This window comes from Callionymus lyra, chromosome 3 (assembly GCF_982586985.1).
Source record: "Callionymus lyra chromosome 3, fCalLyr1.hap1.1, whole genome shotgun sequence".
Lineage (NCBI taxonomy): Eukaryota > Metazoa > Chordata > Actinopteri > Syngnathiformes > Callionymidae > Callionymus > Callionymus lyra.
In genome coordinates, this window is record NC_141820.1 from 21,758,417 (window position 1) to 21,772,830 (window position 14,414).

Below are 14,414 nucleotides of genomic sequence, written 5' to 3' on the forward strand. Positions count from 1 at the left end.
CATCCGCTGTTTCATGTTTAATTCGTGTTGACAGAGGGCGTTTTGATTTTCGCCATAATCTATGCTTTAATAACAACCCTGGAGTTCAACGAAAACTTCTCAGTTTATTGAACTTATTGTTAGTTAAAGGTCAAGTAATGTGTTGATTTAAGTGTATCTTAAATAGATGTTAGACTATTTACATTAGAAAATGATCTTAAGCCCTGCTTAAAACACAGTTTTCCTCAAGATGAAATCTTGTTTACCATAGCCACACCCACTCCGAGTTGATTGGTCAAGCATCAAGGTTTGTCACGCAGCGTCATCAATCCCAAAAGTCTCCACATCTAAGGGACTTGTTTTATAAACAAACAGGCGTAATTACAGTTGGCTGGAGGAGGAGTGAAGTCATTATTACGTATTGATGGGTTACGCTCTCATAACCTCTCGTTCGCCGAGATTTCAGATGGGGGGAACTTTATAAAGTATTAACTTATTATAATAATTGTTGCCCTTTTAAAGCTTTTATGGTATCTAGGCATGTTTGGTGGTTATTTTAGTGGCGGAGATGTAATTTTGTTTGTTAATTTTCTGTTATATTTCATATTTGCTAATGTGATGGATGACTGCAGTATTCTACTTAATCAAATGAGGTCTGAATCGGCAGATCTGTTGTGTGGAGTCCCTCAAGGTTCTGTTCTGGGTCCTTTATTGTTTTTGCTGTACTTGATTCCCCTCGGTAAAATCATTCAGAGATTTCCTGATGTTTCTTATCACATTTTTGCTGATGACATCCAGCTCTACTACTCTTTTGATCCAACTGAGCCCCAAAGGCTGAACAGCTTAGTCAATTTTTGCTAGAAATCAAACATTGGCTGAGTGAAAACACTCTACAGCTAAATGTGGACAAAACTGAAACTCTGGTGATTGCTCCTGATGATAAGGTTCCAGGGTTGAGTCAGTACTTGGGTGACTTAGGTCGGTCTGTCAAACTGAGCCTGAGAAACCTGGGTGTTGTATTTGATAAAGACATGTCTCTTGTTCGACACTGCAGAAAACTGACCAGAAACTGTTTCCTTCAACTGAGAAAAATCTCTAAACTTAGGAAAATGTTGTCGGAACATGATCTGGAGCTTGTAATCCATGCGTTTGTTTCTTCTTGTCTGGACTATTGCAACAGTTTGTTTTCATGTCTTAACAAGAAGGATCTGTCTCGCCTTCAGTTGATTCAGAACTCTGCAGCGAGAATTCTGACCCGCTCTAGTAGAAGAACTCACATTTCTCCGATCCTTAAAACTCTTCACTGGCTTCCAGTTTCTTTCAGGATCAACTTTACAATTCTGGTTCTTACTTTCAGAGCTATTCATGGTCAGGCTCCTCCTTACATCACTGATATGATCCAGCCTTACACCCCAGCTCGGGCTCTGAGGTCTGTGGATCAGAATCTACTGATGGTTCCACGCACACAGCTCAGGACCAGAGGAGAGAAATCTTTTCAGGCTGTTGCTCCTAAGCTTTGGAACAATCTTCCTCTCTCTTTGCGCTTGATGGATCTACTGACTCCTTTAAGAAACACCTTAAGACGTTTCTATTTGTTCAGGCTTTTCCTTGAATTTCTCGAACTCCTGTATTGTTCTCAGTATTATCTTGATCTTTAAAGTATGTACTTTTTTGAGTATTGTTTTGATTGTTTAAGTGCTTTGTGACCCTGATCTAGAAAAGCGCTATATAAATAAATATTACTTACTTACTTACTTAATTCTAGCAATGACTCTGAGTTATTTTGATTTTATTTTTCGTTTTAATTTCATGTACATGTCCCTCATATCAATGGCGCATGAATATAGTAAGAGCCGAAGAAAGTAAAAATATTGTGCAGCAATAAATTAAAAACAGATCTAAATGTGCTTTTACGTGTGTGTGTAACGTATTCCATAGTTCCATAGTTTTGAAGATGTAGTCTTCTAGACATTTTTACGTTTTGATTCCTTGAACGCATATGAAGTGAAATATCTCTCAGATTCAAACTTATTTTGTTGTATTTTCACTTATTTATACAACTGCAATCGATGATATTACTCCTGTCGGAAAGGCAGGACGGCTATTAAAACATCTTTTAAAATTCATTCGAATTCGAATATATTCTGCAAAAAACTATATCCAATTTTATTTTGCACAAATAATTGATTCAAAAATTAGCAAGAAATAAAACCCTCTAATTATGTGAAGATAAGAGAAATAAAGCTAATGAATTGTAGCAACTTCTTTCCCTTACGTTCATTCATTTTTAGGACACATGAAATGTATTGAATGATACTTGGTCACCTGTTTGAATAGGTGACAAACTTTTCTGGTGTTCTTTCACCAGGGATGATGGAAAAAGTATTTTCAACTGAATACACACCATGCTGAAACTCTTGACAAGAAAAAGGATAGCCGAATTGATATTCTATGAAGAAATAATTCTACCTGCTTGTGGTTTACCTAGGAGCTCATATTGTCCCTCGTGACTCGCCGTTGTGTTTACTTCCGGTGTGGCCAAAGATGGCGTCGGACGTGCAGCCGGTAATCGGTGTATTTTTCTTTTAGTGTGATCTAATTTTTAACCTTCACATGTAAGTGGTTTTAAACTACCCGCACATCTAGTAGTTCATCTAGTAGTCCACTTCCGATCATGGTTTCGGTTCGGTCAAATGTTTTACACCTTGTTTATGACGTTCAAACCGCTCCTCAGTTAGCAGCTAACGGCTAGCTGTCCAGCCATGGCGGAGGTGGAGGAGCTGCGGCCCGTGCCCAAGGAGAGAGCTATCCTCGAGAGCTTCTTCACGCAGCTCGGCATCTTTTCCTTCGACCGGGCCAAGGACTACGTGGAGAAAGAGAAGGACACCAGCAAGAGCAGCGGGGCCATCTGGAGCGGACTGCTGGCCGCGCTGGCTCACCTGGCAGCCGCGGAGAAGGCGTACCACAACATGACCTTCCTGGGTCAGAAGCTGGGTCAGTGAACCTCACGACATATGTATATCCATCTGTGCATTAGACACGAATACATCCGCGCGCCGCCTTTTTCCAATAACCCTTGAAAGCGCTCGTGTGTCTTAAACCATGGATTTCTGTCTGGTTTCCTGGAGAAGACTTGAACACGTCACAGTGGTGGAAGAACCCGCCGTTGAACGATGTGTAGAACAGACACGACTGTGTTCACTCATGACGTTTGAGCTGGAGTTCATGAGTGACCTGTCTCTGTTCTCCTTCCAAGAATCAACCTCAGGAATATCAAGCCACGACATGTGTCTCTGGGTCTTATCTGACGAGGAATCCAAATCGACTATTGCAGCATATGCTTTCTAAATAAACCATAAAATGTGTGCCATATAGGAAAAATAGTGCATATGTATAATTTTAAAATCATGATGCATCAAATTACTTTATTTATATATAGTTATTTATTTAATCAAGTCATTGGTCTGCTGTGTTATTCTGAAACGGTTAATTGACTTTTTTTGATGTGAAGAAAATGTATCAATATGTATTTTAAGGACGTTACAGTTAACTGAAGCATTGCCTATAAGATAATGTATATTGCATGTGTGTCATTGTAAATATAATGTACAATTTTTGCTCACATTTACCTGGACAATTTCTTAAATTCTCTGTGGTTTGTCCCCCCATAGAGTTCTTAAAACGTATTTGTTTGCTTAAGTCAAATTTTATCAGGGATTTATGGTGGGAAACCTTTTTATTTTCATGTCTTGTAATATCGCCATCCAAGTTGACTGCTCTGCTTAAAAATTAAGAATTTTATTTTTAATGAAGTTTCTTTTCTAATCATTGTTCTTTAAACATAATATAATATTGAATACATTAAAGGTAATAAATTAAATTAAATTCTATAGTCTCAAAATAATTATCTAGAAGCTGCAGAATGGCTGCCTAGTGGCTTTATGTTTTTTATATATCTTATTTTGTGTGTTATCTTATTTCATCATTCTATTGTGTACTGACACTGTTTTTTTTTTTACAACACTAGCAATTCAAGTTTCTGATTCTGATGTTATTGTGTATTTTAGATGTGCAAAAGTCAGATGATTGACTTTGACACATAAGAGGGATAACTGACAATTTGTAAAATCCAAAACGGATCTTTTAATGATATTTTGATTCGATAAAAATGTCCCTTTCGTAGCATAGGAAAAGGACATTTTGTGCAACAGTCATGGCATGAAAATATGTAATGCTGTAGCAGATTCTGCCAGTAGAGGGAGCTCTAGCACTCTAACATCCAGGTGAACTGGCTTTAATACCAAGCGTTTGTGTCCGTGCAGGAGGTCAGTCCTTCTTCAGCCGCAAAGACTCCATCCGCACCATCTACACTTCCCTCTTCAACGAGCTGAAGAAGGTGACCACAGCGGGGCGCCACAGCCAGCCGGGGTCCGCCTCCTACCTGGAGGACCTGCTGTCGCACCTGTCGGAGCAGCTGTGTCACTTCACGCAGGCTCGCACCGAGATGGCCGACCTGTACGAGAAGATGCACGCGCTGGGCAGCCAGAAGAGCATCAACTCGGAGGAGCTGGTCGCCACGCTGGACGCCGTCCTGCACAAGTACAGCTCCAAGTGAGTGTCTTTCGTAGTCGACGGAAACCACGCGACGACCTGGAAACGTCATCTTCATAAGTCAGGTGACGTTTCTGGGTCAGAGGAGTTTCTGCAGGAACATCATTCGTGTCGTCTCGGGAGATTCCACGTTGTTCTAACGAGATGCCGTTCTCCTTCTGTCAGGTTCCACCACCCGATTCTGGGCCGCGTGGAGGAGAGCTTCCAGACCGAGGTGGACGTGGTCTCTCAGCTGCTCCGCTGCCAGGCGCAGATCTCCGAGTGGCACTTCCTGCCCGCGCTGCTGAGTTTGCACAGCGCCAACTCCAAAATCACGGCCTGGGGTCAACTGTTCCAGAAGCAGAAGGAGACGCGGAAGAACCTGTTCGGCGGTCAATCCCAGAAGTCCGTGCAGCCGCCGCACCTCTACACCTGGCTGCAGCGCTTCCAGGCGGCGCTCCTGGCGAAGTTCAGCTTCTACTTCCACGAGGCTCTGAGCCGGCAGACGGCCGCGGCCGACATGAAGGCGCTGACGGCGCGGACCACGCCGGACTACCATGGCAAGATCCTCACCTTCATCCGCAAACACGACGCCAACAACGTGTCGCTGGTGTTCGACAACCGCGGCTCCGAGAGCTTCCAGGGTCACGGCTACCACCACCCGCACTCGTACCGGGAGGCGCCCAAAGGCGTGGAGCAGTTCCCCGCCGTGGTGTCGCTGCCCACGGGCGAGCGCCCGCTCACCCACTGGCCCAACGTCATCATGATGATGGGCGACCGCGCCGGCGAACTGAACAGCCTGGACAAGGTGGTGCACTTCTACGACGACAAGGTCCAGAGCACCTACTACCTGACCCGGCCCGAGCCGCACTTCACCCTGGTGGTCATCTTCGACGGGAAAAAGTCCGAGAAGGATTTGTACATCACCTCCTTTCTGCAGGAGATCTCGACCTCGCTGCGGAACTCCAAACCCTTCAGCACCCTCAAACCCGGGTCGAAGGGATGAGCCGGTCTTAATCTGCCAAAAATATTTTCGACTAAATACTGATCGACTAATTTTTTTATTTTTTTATGAATGATTTGAGTAGAACGCTGTCGAGGCGTTTAAAGTTTTTAATTTATTATAAGAATTTTAATACATTTTGTTTAGGTTTTATTGTTTAAATGAAATGAAAATGTGACTGAATAAAGAAAGTTTTACAACATGATTTGATTGTCGTTCACATGATATAATCTTTTTTTTAGCATTTGAAATATCCTTGCTAGCAATGTGTTTAAGAGACACAGGTGTTGAGAAACTCACTTGCAGAACATAAAGAATAGGTGAGGAAGAAGGGAAGCTTGTGCTGTCAGCTCCTCGTACAGAGAGTGACGAATACTCTAAAAATATATGGAAAAAATATATGGATCCAGATGGTATTTGAAAATTTCATCCACTGTTATTTCACCCCATTTTCTGAAAAAAAAATGAATGCATGCATCTTGTGTGGGAAGGACGACTGAAAAGTGTGTGTGTGGAGTTCTAGTTTATTTAGTTTATTTATAATATAAATACAACACATTGATACAGTTCATTTGGCTAATATGAGCTTGTCGTTGGGATTCTCCCGTTTTCAAATACAGCAACACTAACGGACAAAACCAGTTCCTTTATCGTCAAACACATTCCGAGAAACCTCCCGTCGAGTTTTAAAAATGCACCAACATGTGATGATGCTACATGCCAAGTACACAATCCTATACAACAAAGTGCAATGTCACAATGGGTTAATGCTAGAATTCATAATTTAGGAATCTACTAAACACTTTATGATTATTTCATTCGCAGTGCTGCTGCTCTTCGTTCAGGGACATGCACGAGTGGATTTACAACTTCCCCTCCTCCCCGTACCCACCCAAAAAGATAAAAAAAGGCACTTTCACATGTACACACATCTCAGGTTCATTACACACACGCACACGCACACACACACACAGCCAGTTTAAATGGCGGTCACAATCAGTGTGCTGTTCAAGTGTTGTTTTTTTTCGGGCGTTTAAACTCCCCACCCTGTTAGCTTCCTGTGGTTTTTAAGGTGAACTAGTGATTTTTAGTGTAACAAGCAGGTTGAACTTTATCAACACAAACACACACTCGCTCACAAACTCAAAAAAGCAGCATGCTTCTACGACAGTCGCCCGCCGTTGTGTTCTGGCACTCGAGACGGACATAAATATTCTATCTTCTATTCTTCTGCACTCAGGCGAGAGCGGAACAGGCGAGTCGCAGACGCACAACTTTGGCTGTTTCATTTGTGTTGCAAGTTTTTACTTATTAACACCAGTCGCGTCTCGTTCTCCTCACTGAGTTGCACACAACCACGGCTGCACCCTCCAGAACAACCCGACTAGCTGGGACTCCAGCTCTCTGCACTGACACTGAAGGAACCTCGACATATTTCCAGGTTCTTCCAGAGATTTATGGAGAACTTTTATTTAGAAGTCCACAAGAACCTGAAGACTTGGCAGAGATCTTTGACCTCAAGTGTGTTATCAGAGGTCACACGACCCACAGCCTCTGTTAAACAAGAGAAGATCAGCTCCGTCTGTCAAGATCCTGAATGAAATTCCAAAATGTGTCAGAAGAATCTTCCAGTCCGTCTATGAATTATTTTCCAGTTTTATCCTTGACTTTATGTTTTAAACCAGTGGATAATATAATCCTTAGTGTACTGTTAATACAATTTATTATTGTTACTATTCATATCTCTTATAAGTTTATTAACGTTCTACGAAAACCATGAGCTTTCAACAGTGTAAAAATGCGGCTAAATGTATTTTAAATGATCGTTTTTGGCAAAATTGTGGACAACTTTTAAAATTTCCTTTAAAAAAAACAACAAAAAACTCATTATTTTCATGATTCCATTTAAGCCCCGAAAACTGTTTATTTATTGTTTTTACTTCTGCTTTTTCTTAAAAAAAAAAATCCACATCTACCATTTAACAAATCACTCATTGTCACTAACATGCTCTGGCTATTATAAACTTTCTGAGTCAAACCTATGCCGGAGCCAAGGTCTTGAGCAGGAAAGATCCCACAGGATAATAAATGTATAATTTTGGACTTGTTTCATGTCACTGTTGTAACCTTCAATAGTGTCCTTGGAATTCAACATTGGAAGTGTGCAACTTCTTTTAAACAAGGAGGGTTGAGTTTAAAATGACTTACAAACACAAATGAAAGCCTTCAAAAGCTCAGACGTCGAGGGAACTCATAAAAACTGATCTGAGGGCACAGATTGTTCAGCGTTTGTGTTTCCAGTTTATATATTTCAAATATTTATCTTGAGCCTCAACTCGATGTGAGCAAGCAAAGTCCCTGTATTTGATGTGGCACTCGTGAGTAGAAATGATCTGGCAGCTCATTTAATGTTTTAAATGATTACTTATGGCAGCGCTCGACAGTCGAATGTGTCAACTTTTCAACTGACTTGATCGCATCATTGGTTTCTGCTGATTACGAGTCAGTTTTTATGAGTCCCTGCGTTCGACGACTCGGCTAAAATCAACCCCCGAAAAGTTTTCTCGATCCCCTCGGTCTCTTGTCTGCGGCTCTGACTTAGGTCCTTCCTTCTTTAAAGGCTCCTCGAAAGTCTTGCGAGAAGCCGGCGCAGCTCGCGGAACATTCAATAAATGGCTAAACAGTCGTCACTGAAACATTCATTTGATATCTGGAATTCTTCTTTTTTTTTCTCCGCTCAACGCTGACGACCTCAGGAGGCGTTACATGGTTTGAGGTGTAAGTGAGCTCAGCAGCACAAAACATGTTTAAAAAAACAACTACCCTCACTCTGCCCCGTCACACCCGCCCCCCTCCCCGACGCACCCCCGACACACAGCAGCACCGTCAGGATTTGTAGGAGATTTAAAAAAAAAAAAAAAAAACATCTTGAACCACATTCTTATTTTTTTAGCTGAACTTTTCTCCCACACTTACCGGCCCTTGTTTTAGCTAAACCTCTGATAAATACTCGATACATGGAGAAAGTCCTACACACCAAGAGAGAGAACACCAACCTGACAACACGTAAATATCATGGCATATCATATCATAGGTCATATATTAGATTTTATTACTACATTAAAACCCTTCTCCTACCGTTCCTACCCTCATGTTGCTCGTCATCATCATCAGTACCCTGATCTCCTCTTCTGGCCCAGTTTTGGCCCGGGTCTGGCCTGATTTAGCCTTTTTACTTCAATTTGGCTCACATGGTGCAGGATTTGTCGAGGGGCGGGGGCAGAGGCGGGGTGCTGCTCTTGGGCGGCACCACGGGTTTGGGCCGCAAAGCAGGGGGCCTCAGCGGGGGTCCCATGCGAGCGGCGGCCAAAGGCTTAAAGGAGCCCATGCCGTCCGGGGACGGGTTGGATGGTCTGGTGGGTCCAGGTGGAGGTCCGGGCAGTGGGCTCATGGGGCTTAAAGGACTCAGTGGGCTCGGGGTGCCGGGTGTCCCCGGTGTCCCCGGCGTGCCGGGCGTTCCTGGGGTGCTGGGTGTGCTGTGGGGGCTCGGGGACTCGGAAGAGCAGGTGGTGACCGGGCCGTTCTTCATCTGCTCCAGGGTGTCCAGGACCACGTCCGGTGCTGGTCTGCAGCCCTGCCGGTCCAGCTGCCGCAGGTCGCCCAGAGCCACCGTCACCGTCTCCTCTATGTCCTGAAGCCACGACAGACCAGTCTCACTATGTGGGCCGTCTTCATCAACATCACAAGAATACCTTCGCCAAGGAGCTGATTTCACTTCATACAATACAGTGGTCCATGGTTTATTGTGGGGGTTACGTTCTAGAAACCCCCAAGCGATCAATTAAATCCAGATAATGCTGAAAGCTTAATTTTTACACTTGTTTATATAAACATTTATTATAACTTTCAAATAAAATGTAACATTCACACTCTCAGTAACAGTGACCTGAACAACTCCCATGATGCTTTGCCGCCCAGTCAACCAATCACAGCCTTCAATCACTTTGACATACTTTGACATTTAACAATTTAAACACAGCATTGTAGCGATCAATCAGCTGTGACTATAGTAGTGAGTATAGTAGTGTGTGGAAAGGCATCATGGGAGTTCCCTAGTTTGTTTGAACCATGATTGAGATGTATGAGGTAATTAGTGTTTCCCACTAAGTTGTGTTGTGGGGTAAAAGTTTAGGACCCCTAGGTGGCGAGGGACCACTGTGACCTTGTATATGTTACACTTATTTAACTGTTTCATGTTAGCGAACTAAGAAGACAATAAACATGTGAATGGTTTATACCTGAGCCAGTGTTTCGGGGTCCAGCGCTCTGGATCGGTGGGAGTCGCTGAAGCCGTGCTGCCCACTGTTGGAGCGTCTTATCGGGGTGTCGAAGGGTCTTTGTAGCGACTCGTGGCGGCTGACAGTCATGCTCAGCGCCGCCGTGGATCTGCGGCGGCGCTCCGGGCTGTCCAGGGGCGGGGTCATGCCCTGACTCCGCCCCAGCAGGAGGTCCCTGGGACTGAAGTGGCCGGTCACCGGGGGAGAACTTCGCTCCATGACGCCACTGTTGCCCTGGCAGTGGCTGTCATGGGAGCGACCCAGAGGACGGCGGAACAAACCGTCGGTTCTCTTTCTCCTGTGGCTTCGGTGGGAGAGACAGAAAACACTCTTTGTAAGGATGGATGATAGAACAGCGAAGCATTTTAAAATCCACTGGATTAAGAGAGCATCAGTAGTGGGGGTCTCTAATAAGAGAGGAGGTCTTACATGACGGACCTGTTGTAGGTCTCTTGAGGTCTGATGTCAGTCGGGGAGCTCAGCTCGCTCCTCGACCTCTTGTCGTCCGTGCTGCTGCTCCCTCCGTCGCTGTCGGCCGCCTTCTGACTGAGCGTGTCCGACATGGAGTCGGTCCTGAAATGGCCGAGACAGCGATTGAGTTTAATCGGTCGTCGGCAGAAGGAGCCGAACTAACAACCCGCACCAATCACTGATTGACTGATCAATAGCAGGACGTTAGAGACTCCCTCAGTCCAATAAGTCTGCTAATCAATGAGGCGTGGCCCCGGATCTCCAGAGTCCAACTCATCCATCACTCACTTCAGTTTGTCACACTGGTTTACAAACATGAGCCACATATGAAACAATATCACGGGCGTGACGGACAGCTGGATACAACGAAGAAACAATATTATCATTATTTTCTTATGTTTCGATTCATCATTAACAAATCTTTTTAAATTCTTTATTCTCCCGCATATTCTCTTGCTAAGTTACTGCCACCTGCTGTCTGATTTAGCTCATTGCTATCAATACAATTTCAAATGCTTAAAAAGGTGACACATTAAGATTAAATTAAATGCAGGATAAAGCACAGGTTGAGAAAGACTTCCTGCTGTCTCTCAAGTTGGTTCTAGGAAAGTGGGTCTAGAGTTGTCAAAAAAGTAAAAATGCAGTGAGGAGGATCAGAAATGTAGCTTAAAATATCAGTTTTGTGAGGTTCATCCATGTTAAATCTGGACTGATTGGTTTAACCGTTTTTTTCAATTTGTGAAACTACAAAACGAAGCAAAAAAAAAAGCATTGAAGCTGTGACCTGTGCGCCTCAACTCCACATTAGGTCTCCCCGTCGCTATATTTAACCACAACAGCTTCTCACACTTGATAGAACCTCTATATTCTCTTCACAAGTCCAAAGTCTTCATCAATGATAAGGCAGATTATCCATCTTAAAGCTTCCATATCAGAACTAATGCATTCTCTTCGATGGTGGTTTCTGGACGATGCTTTATTCAATAACAATTTTATGAGATAAATTCTAACAAAAAGAAAATTGCATTGGACATCTTTGGTTAATTTTCCACTCCAAGCTGTTTTCTGACTGAAAACCAAAAATCGGAAATAATTTCCAGCGCAAAAAAACTCCCGCTAACAAGTGACAAACGAATCCTAAATTAATTTTCAGATCAAAAATCAGCTTTTTAATCAAATTTTTATCACTCTTGGTGACTTGGCACTGAAAGACGAAGCAACTTTCGACATGATGTACTCATAAAGCATTTCTGTCACTGTAGCAACACAACACTCACACTGTCACTATAGCAACACAACACTGAATTTTAACTGGATTAACAGTTTATATTCGTTCGTTTAAACATTTATGATATGGATCACATACATTTAGTGCAGACGTGCTCCGCGGTAAATGTTTATATTTTACATTCAAGGTTATTAAAGCGAATACTTTATTTACAGAGACAATCAGGGGCTTATTTGAAACATCCTAAAATGGAGTTTAACAAGAATAAAGCTTTCATTCTGCAGCTTCACTTTGATCGTGATGTTGTTTCACAAGAACGTCTGTGACTCTCGTCGAGAAAAACTCGATCGGACTCTGATCATTTTGTTCGTTATATTATAATAACAAGCTCTTAATTTCTTTACATTTTTTCTGAATAGCATAAAATAGCAAATTAAAATATAAAGTATAAAACTATTAATGTTGTCTTAATAAATACAGATCATCAGTTTGGTGAATGAGAACATATGATGAAGTTTGTGAATAATTGAATATCCACTCGTGTAACTACAAACACTTGTGTGTGTTAATTATTGATCAATATTGATCGTTAATGTAACTGTGATGTGAACATCTCAACGTGACGAGTGAGGCTGACATGCATCTGAGCAGTAAATACGCCACCTACAAACATGTCGGGAAGTCTGACCTTTTCCTTGTTGATACATATGGACTTTGACATGGAAAAGTATGTCCACGAGTTTTGTTGTACGTACGACACCTTAGTACATGAGGCGCCTGAAGTTTAATACCCAGCACTAACCACTGATGTGTTTGGTGTGCAGACACCATTTGTGAAACTATGTTGTGCTCACATGTGTGCAGATCTCAACTGCAATAAGGTAAAGCAATATGTATCCAACATCTAAAATCAACACACATTTCATGTCACTGCTTCACTCCGAACAGGAGGTGACAGAATGTTTGGTGTTTATAGCCTGACGTGAGCACTTGCACTGCATCACTCTCAGCTCAGCGAGCAGCGAGGAGTGTGGCTGAGTTGCACAACACTTGCTTAACTTTGCATCCACTTAGAGCTGCAGTGCTGTTGGTTTATTTATACAGTTTGCGCAGAAAAAGTCTCCAGACACCTCCGTGAATAAAGGACATGGACCTCCAATGAATCCTACTCGCCTGTCTTTCATCACCACGTACTGGTGAGGCACCAGGCCGTGGTTCCCGTTCAGCCGCCCCTCCCACCAGTCATGTGACGCCCGCTGGAAGAGCTGCAGGGACGCTCCCTTCTTGAACGACAGCTCTCGACCTGACCGGCCGACGTAGTCGAACCTCGCCACCGCCTCTACCCCCTCGGCTTCTGTGGAAGACAACCAACAGCTGTTAATCGGGCCAGAACCTCCACGTGTCAATCACAGAGCATGGAAAGGTCCTTCCTATTAATTCAGAGACAGCAGCAGCAGAGAGAGGGGGGGGGGGGGGGTGTGGCCCGATAGAAAAAAAAATGGCTGTGTTGCCATAGCAACTTCCTTCAGACAGGAGGCAGAGGGATGGGAGCAATGTGAGGAGCCACTGGGTGACCGTGTGAAGGTCAAAGGGGTCAAGAGCCTACCCTCATCGCTGGTCTGGGTCTCAGTGCCGGCGTCAGGCTCGGTTTCCTCCAGCGCGCCGGGCTCGCTGAACGGACTCTCACTGCAGAAGAGACAGTGAGGATGAACGTTGGATGAATCGATAGGGGATCAGGCAACAAAAGAGCGTTTCATATACAACACACTTCGGTAAGTGTTGGCTCAGTTGAGTCAGTTTCTATAGCAACCATGTCCTACTCGAAATAAATAGGTAAGGAAATCAGATTTACATTCATGTTTTTACGTTATATTTTAAATCAGGGGTGTCAAACTTAACCACACAAGGACCAAAATAAATCATTTAGGAGTCCAAGTTCGAGGGCCAAACTAAATATATATTTACCCAACAGGAAAAGTCGGATTTTGACTTTCCTATTCATTCTTTTAGGGTTAAATTCATCTTAATGATCTCTCTGTTTATTCTTCTCCAGATAAATGTCTTCATTCAAAGGTTGGACTTGTGCCTCACCAGTACTGGTCGCCGGTCATGCACTTCTCGTACACGGGGCCCGGCATCTCCTTGGTGTCCGGGAAGATGTTGTCGTGGTTGAGGATGACCGTTTTGATGACCTCGTTCACGTGCGCCTGACACGCCACCTGGTCCAGGTTGTCGGGCGTCGGCAGCAGGGTGGGCCCGAAGACGATGGCCAGGTTCCCGGCATCCATCATGTTCTCGTCGCTGTACTGGGAGAGACTGTGGGAAGCAAAGTGTCAGAGAAATATATATATATATGTTGTTTTTTTTCCAAAGGATTTGAGTGAAGCAGCAGCTCTTCACACTCGGGTTCACACCTCCTGCCTCTCTTTCTATATTAGCAGAGGAGGCTCCAGACAAAATGAACACTTCACGTTTGTCGAGTGCTCTCTTCTAAAACCAGAGAGGTTTGTGGCCTTTTCCTCGGTTTCCACGTGGGAGGAGCGACCAGAACAAACACCAATTGTCGCGTGGAAGAGCATACTTACTGGTTGAGGAAGGCGAACAGGTAGCGCATCACCACCAACGTGGGCCTCTGGACGCCCAGAAGAATCTTACGGATGCACTGAGCTCTCTCGTAGAGGTTTTCTAATCCTGCAGCGAGAGAATCCGTCAGTTAGTGGCCGAGGCTGAGGCATAGACGTAAAAAAAAAAAGAAGCCAGACAGCTGCTTATTTCTGCAGCGGAGTGGATGAGTTTCATGAAGACA

The 14,414-nt window shown here is 43.7% G+C and overlaps 2 protein-coding genes across 4 annotated transcripts in view; one reads left to right on the forward strand and one right to left on the reverse strand.

Annotated features, from left to right (window-relative positions):
* Positions 1 to 2,511: 2,511 nt before the first annotated feature.
* On the forward strand, positions 2,512 to 5,777 carry kics2 (KICSTOR subunit 2). 2 transcript variants are annotated; one of them, XM_087787018.1, is made up of 4 exons: positions 2,512 to 2,594; positions 2,714 to 2,973; positions 4,302 to 4,590; positions 4,756 to 5,777. In XM_087787018.1, exons 2-4 carry the CDS (start codon positions 2,742 to 2,744, stop codon positions 5,573 to 5,575), a joined length of 1,341 nt encoding a protein of 446 aa, XP_087643144.1. In that variant the 5' UTR covers positions 2,512 to 2,594; positions 2,714 to 2,741; the 3' UTR covers positions 5,576 to 5,777. The 2 variants fall into 2 exon arrangements, with proteins under 2 accessions (XP_087643144.1, XP_087643145.1); XM_087787019.1 differs by having other exon boundaries at positions 2,535 to 2,973.
* A 2,532-nt stretch (positions 5,778 to 8,309) lies between these two features.
* The window catches only part of LOC148083832 (SLIT-ROBO Rho GTPase-activating protein 1-like), a 31,975-nt gene continuing 25,870 nt past the window's right edge, over positions 8,310 to 14,414 (reverse strand). Inside the window, exons 17-23 of one of the 2 annotated variants that reach the window (XM_087787023.1) lie at positions 14,194 to 14,299; positions 13,700 to 13,924; positions 13,215 to 13,294; positions 12,782 to 12,962; positions 10,348 to 10,482; positions 9,871 to 10,213; positions 8,310 to 9,263 (exon numbers count right to left, since the gene is read on the reverse strand). In XM_087787023.1, coding sequence (XP_087643149.1) covers positions 8,820 to 9,263; positions 9,871 to 10,213; positions 10,348 to 10,482; positions 12,782 to 12,962; positions 13,215 to 13,294; positions 13,700 to 13,924; positions 14,194 to 14,299 — 1,514 coding nt within the window. In that variant the 3' untranslated portion in view covers positions 8,310 to 8,819. Of the gene's footprint in view, positions 9,264 to 9,870; positions 10,214 to 10,338; positions 10,483 to 12,781; positions 12,963 to 13,214; positions 13,295 to 13,699; positions 13,925 to 14,193; positions 14,300 to 14,414 lie in introns of both variants that reach the window. The other variant, XM_087787022.1, reaches the window with a different exon arrangement.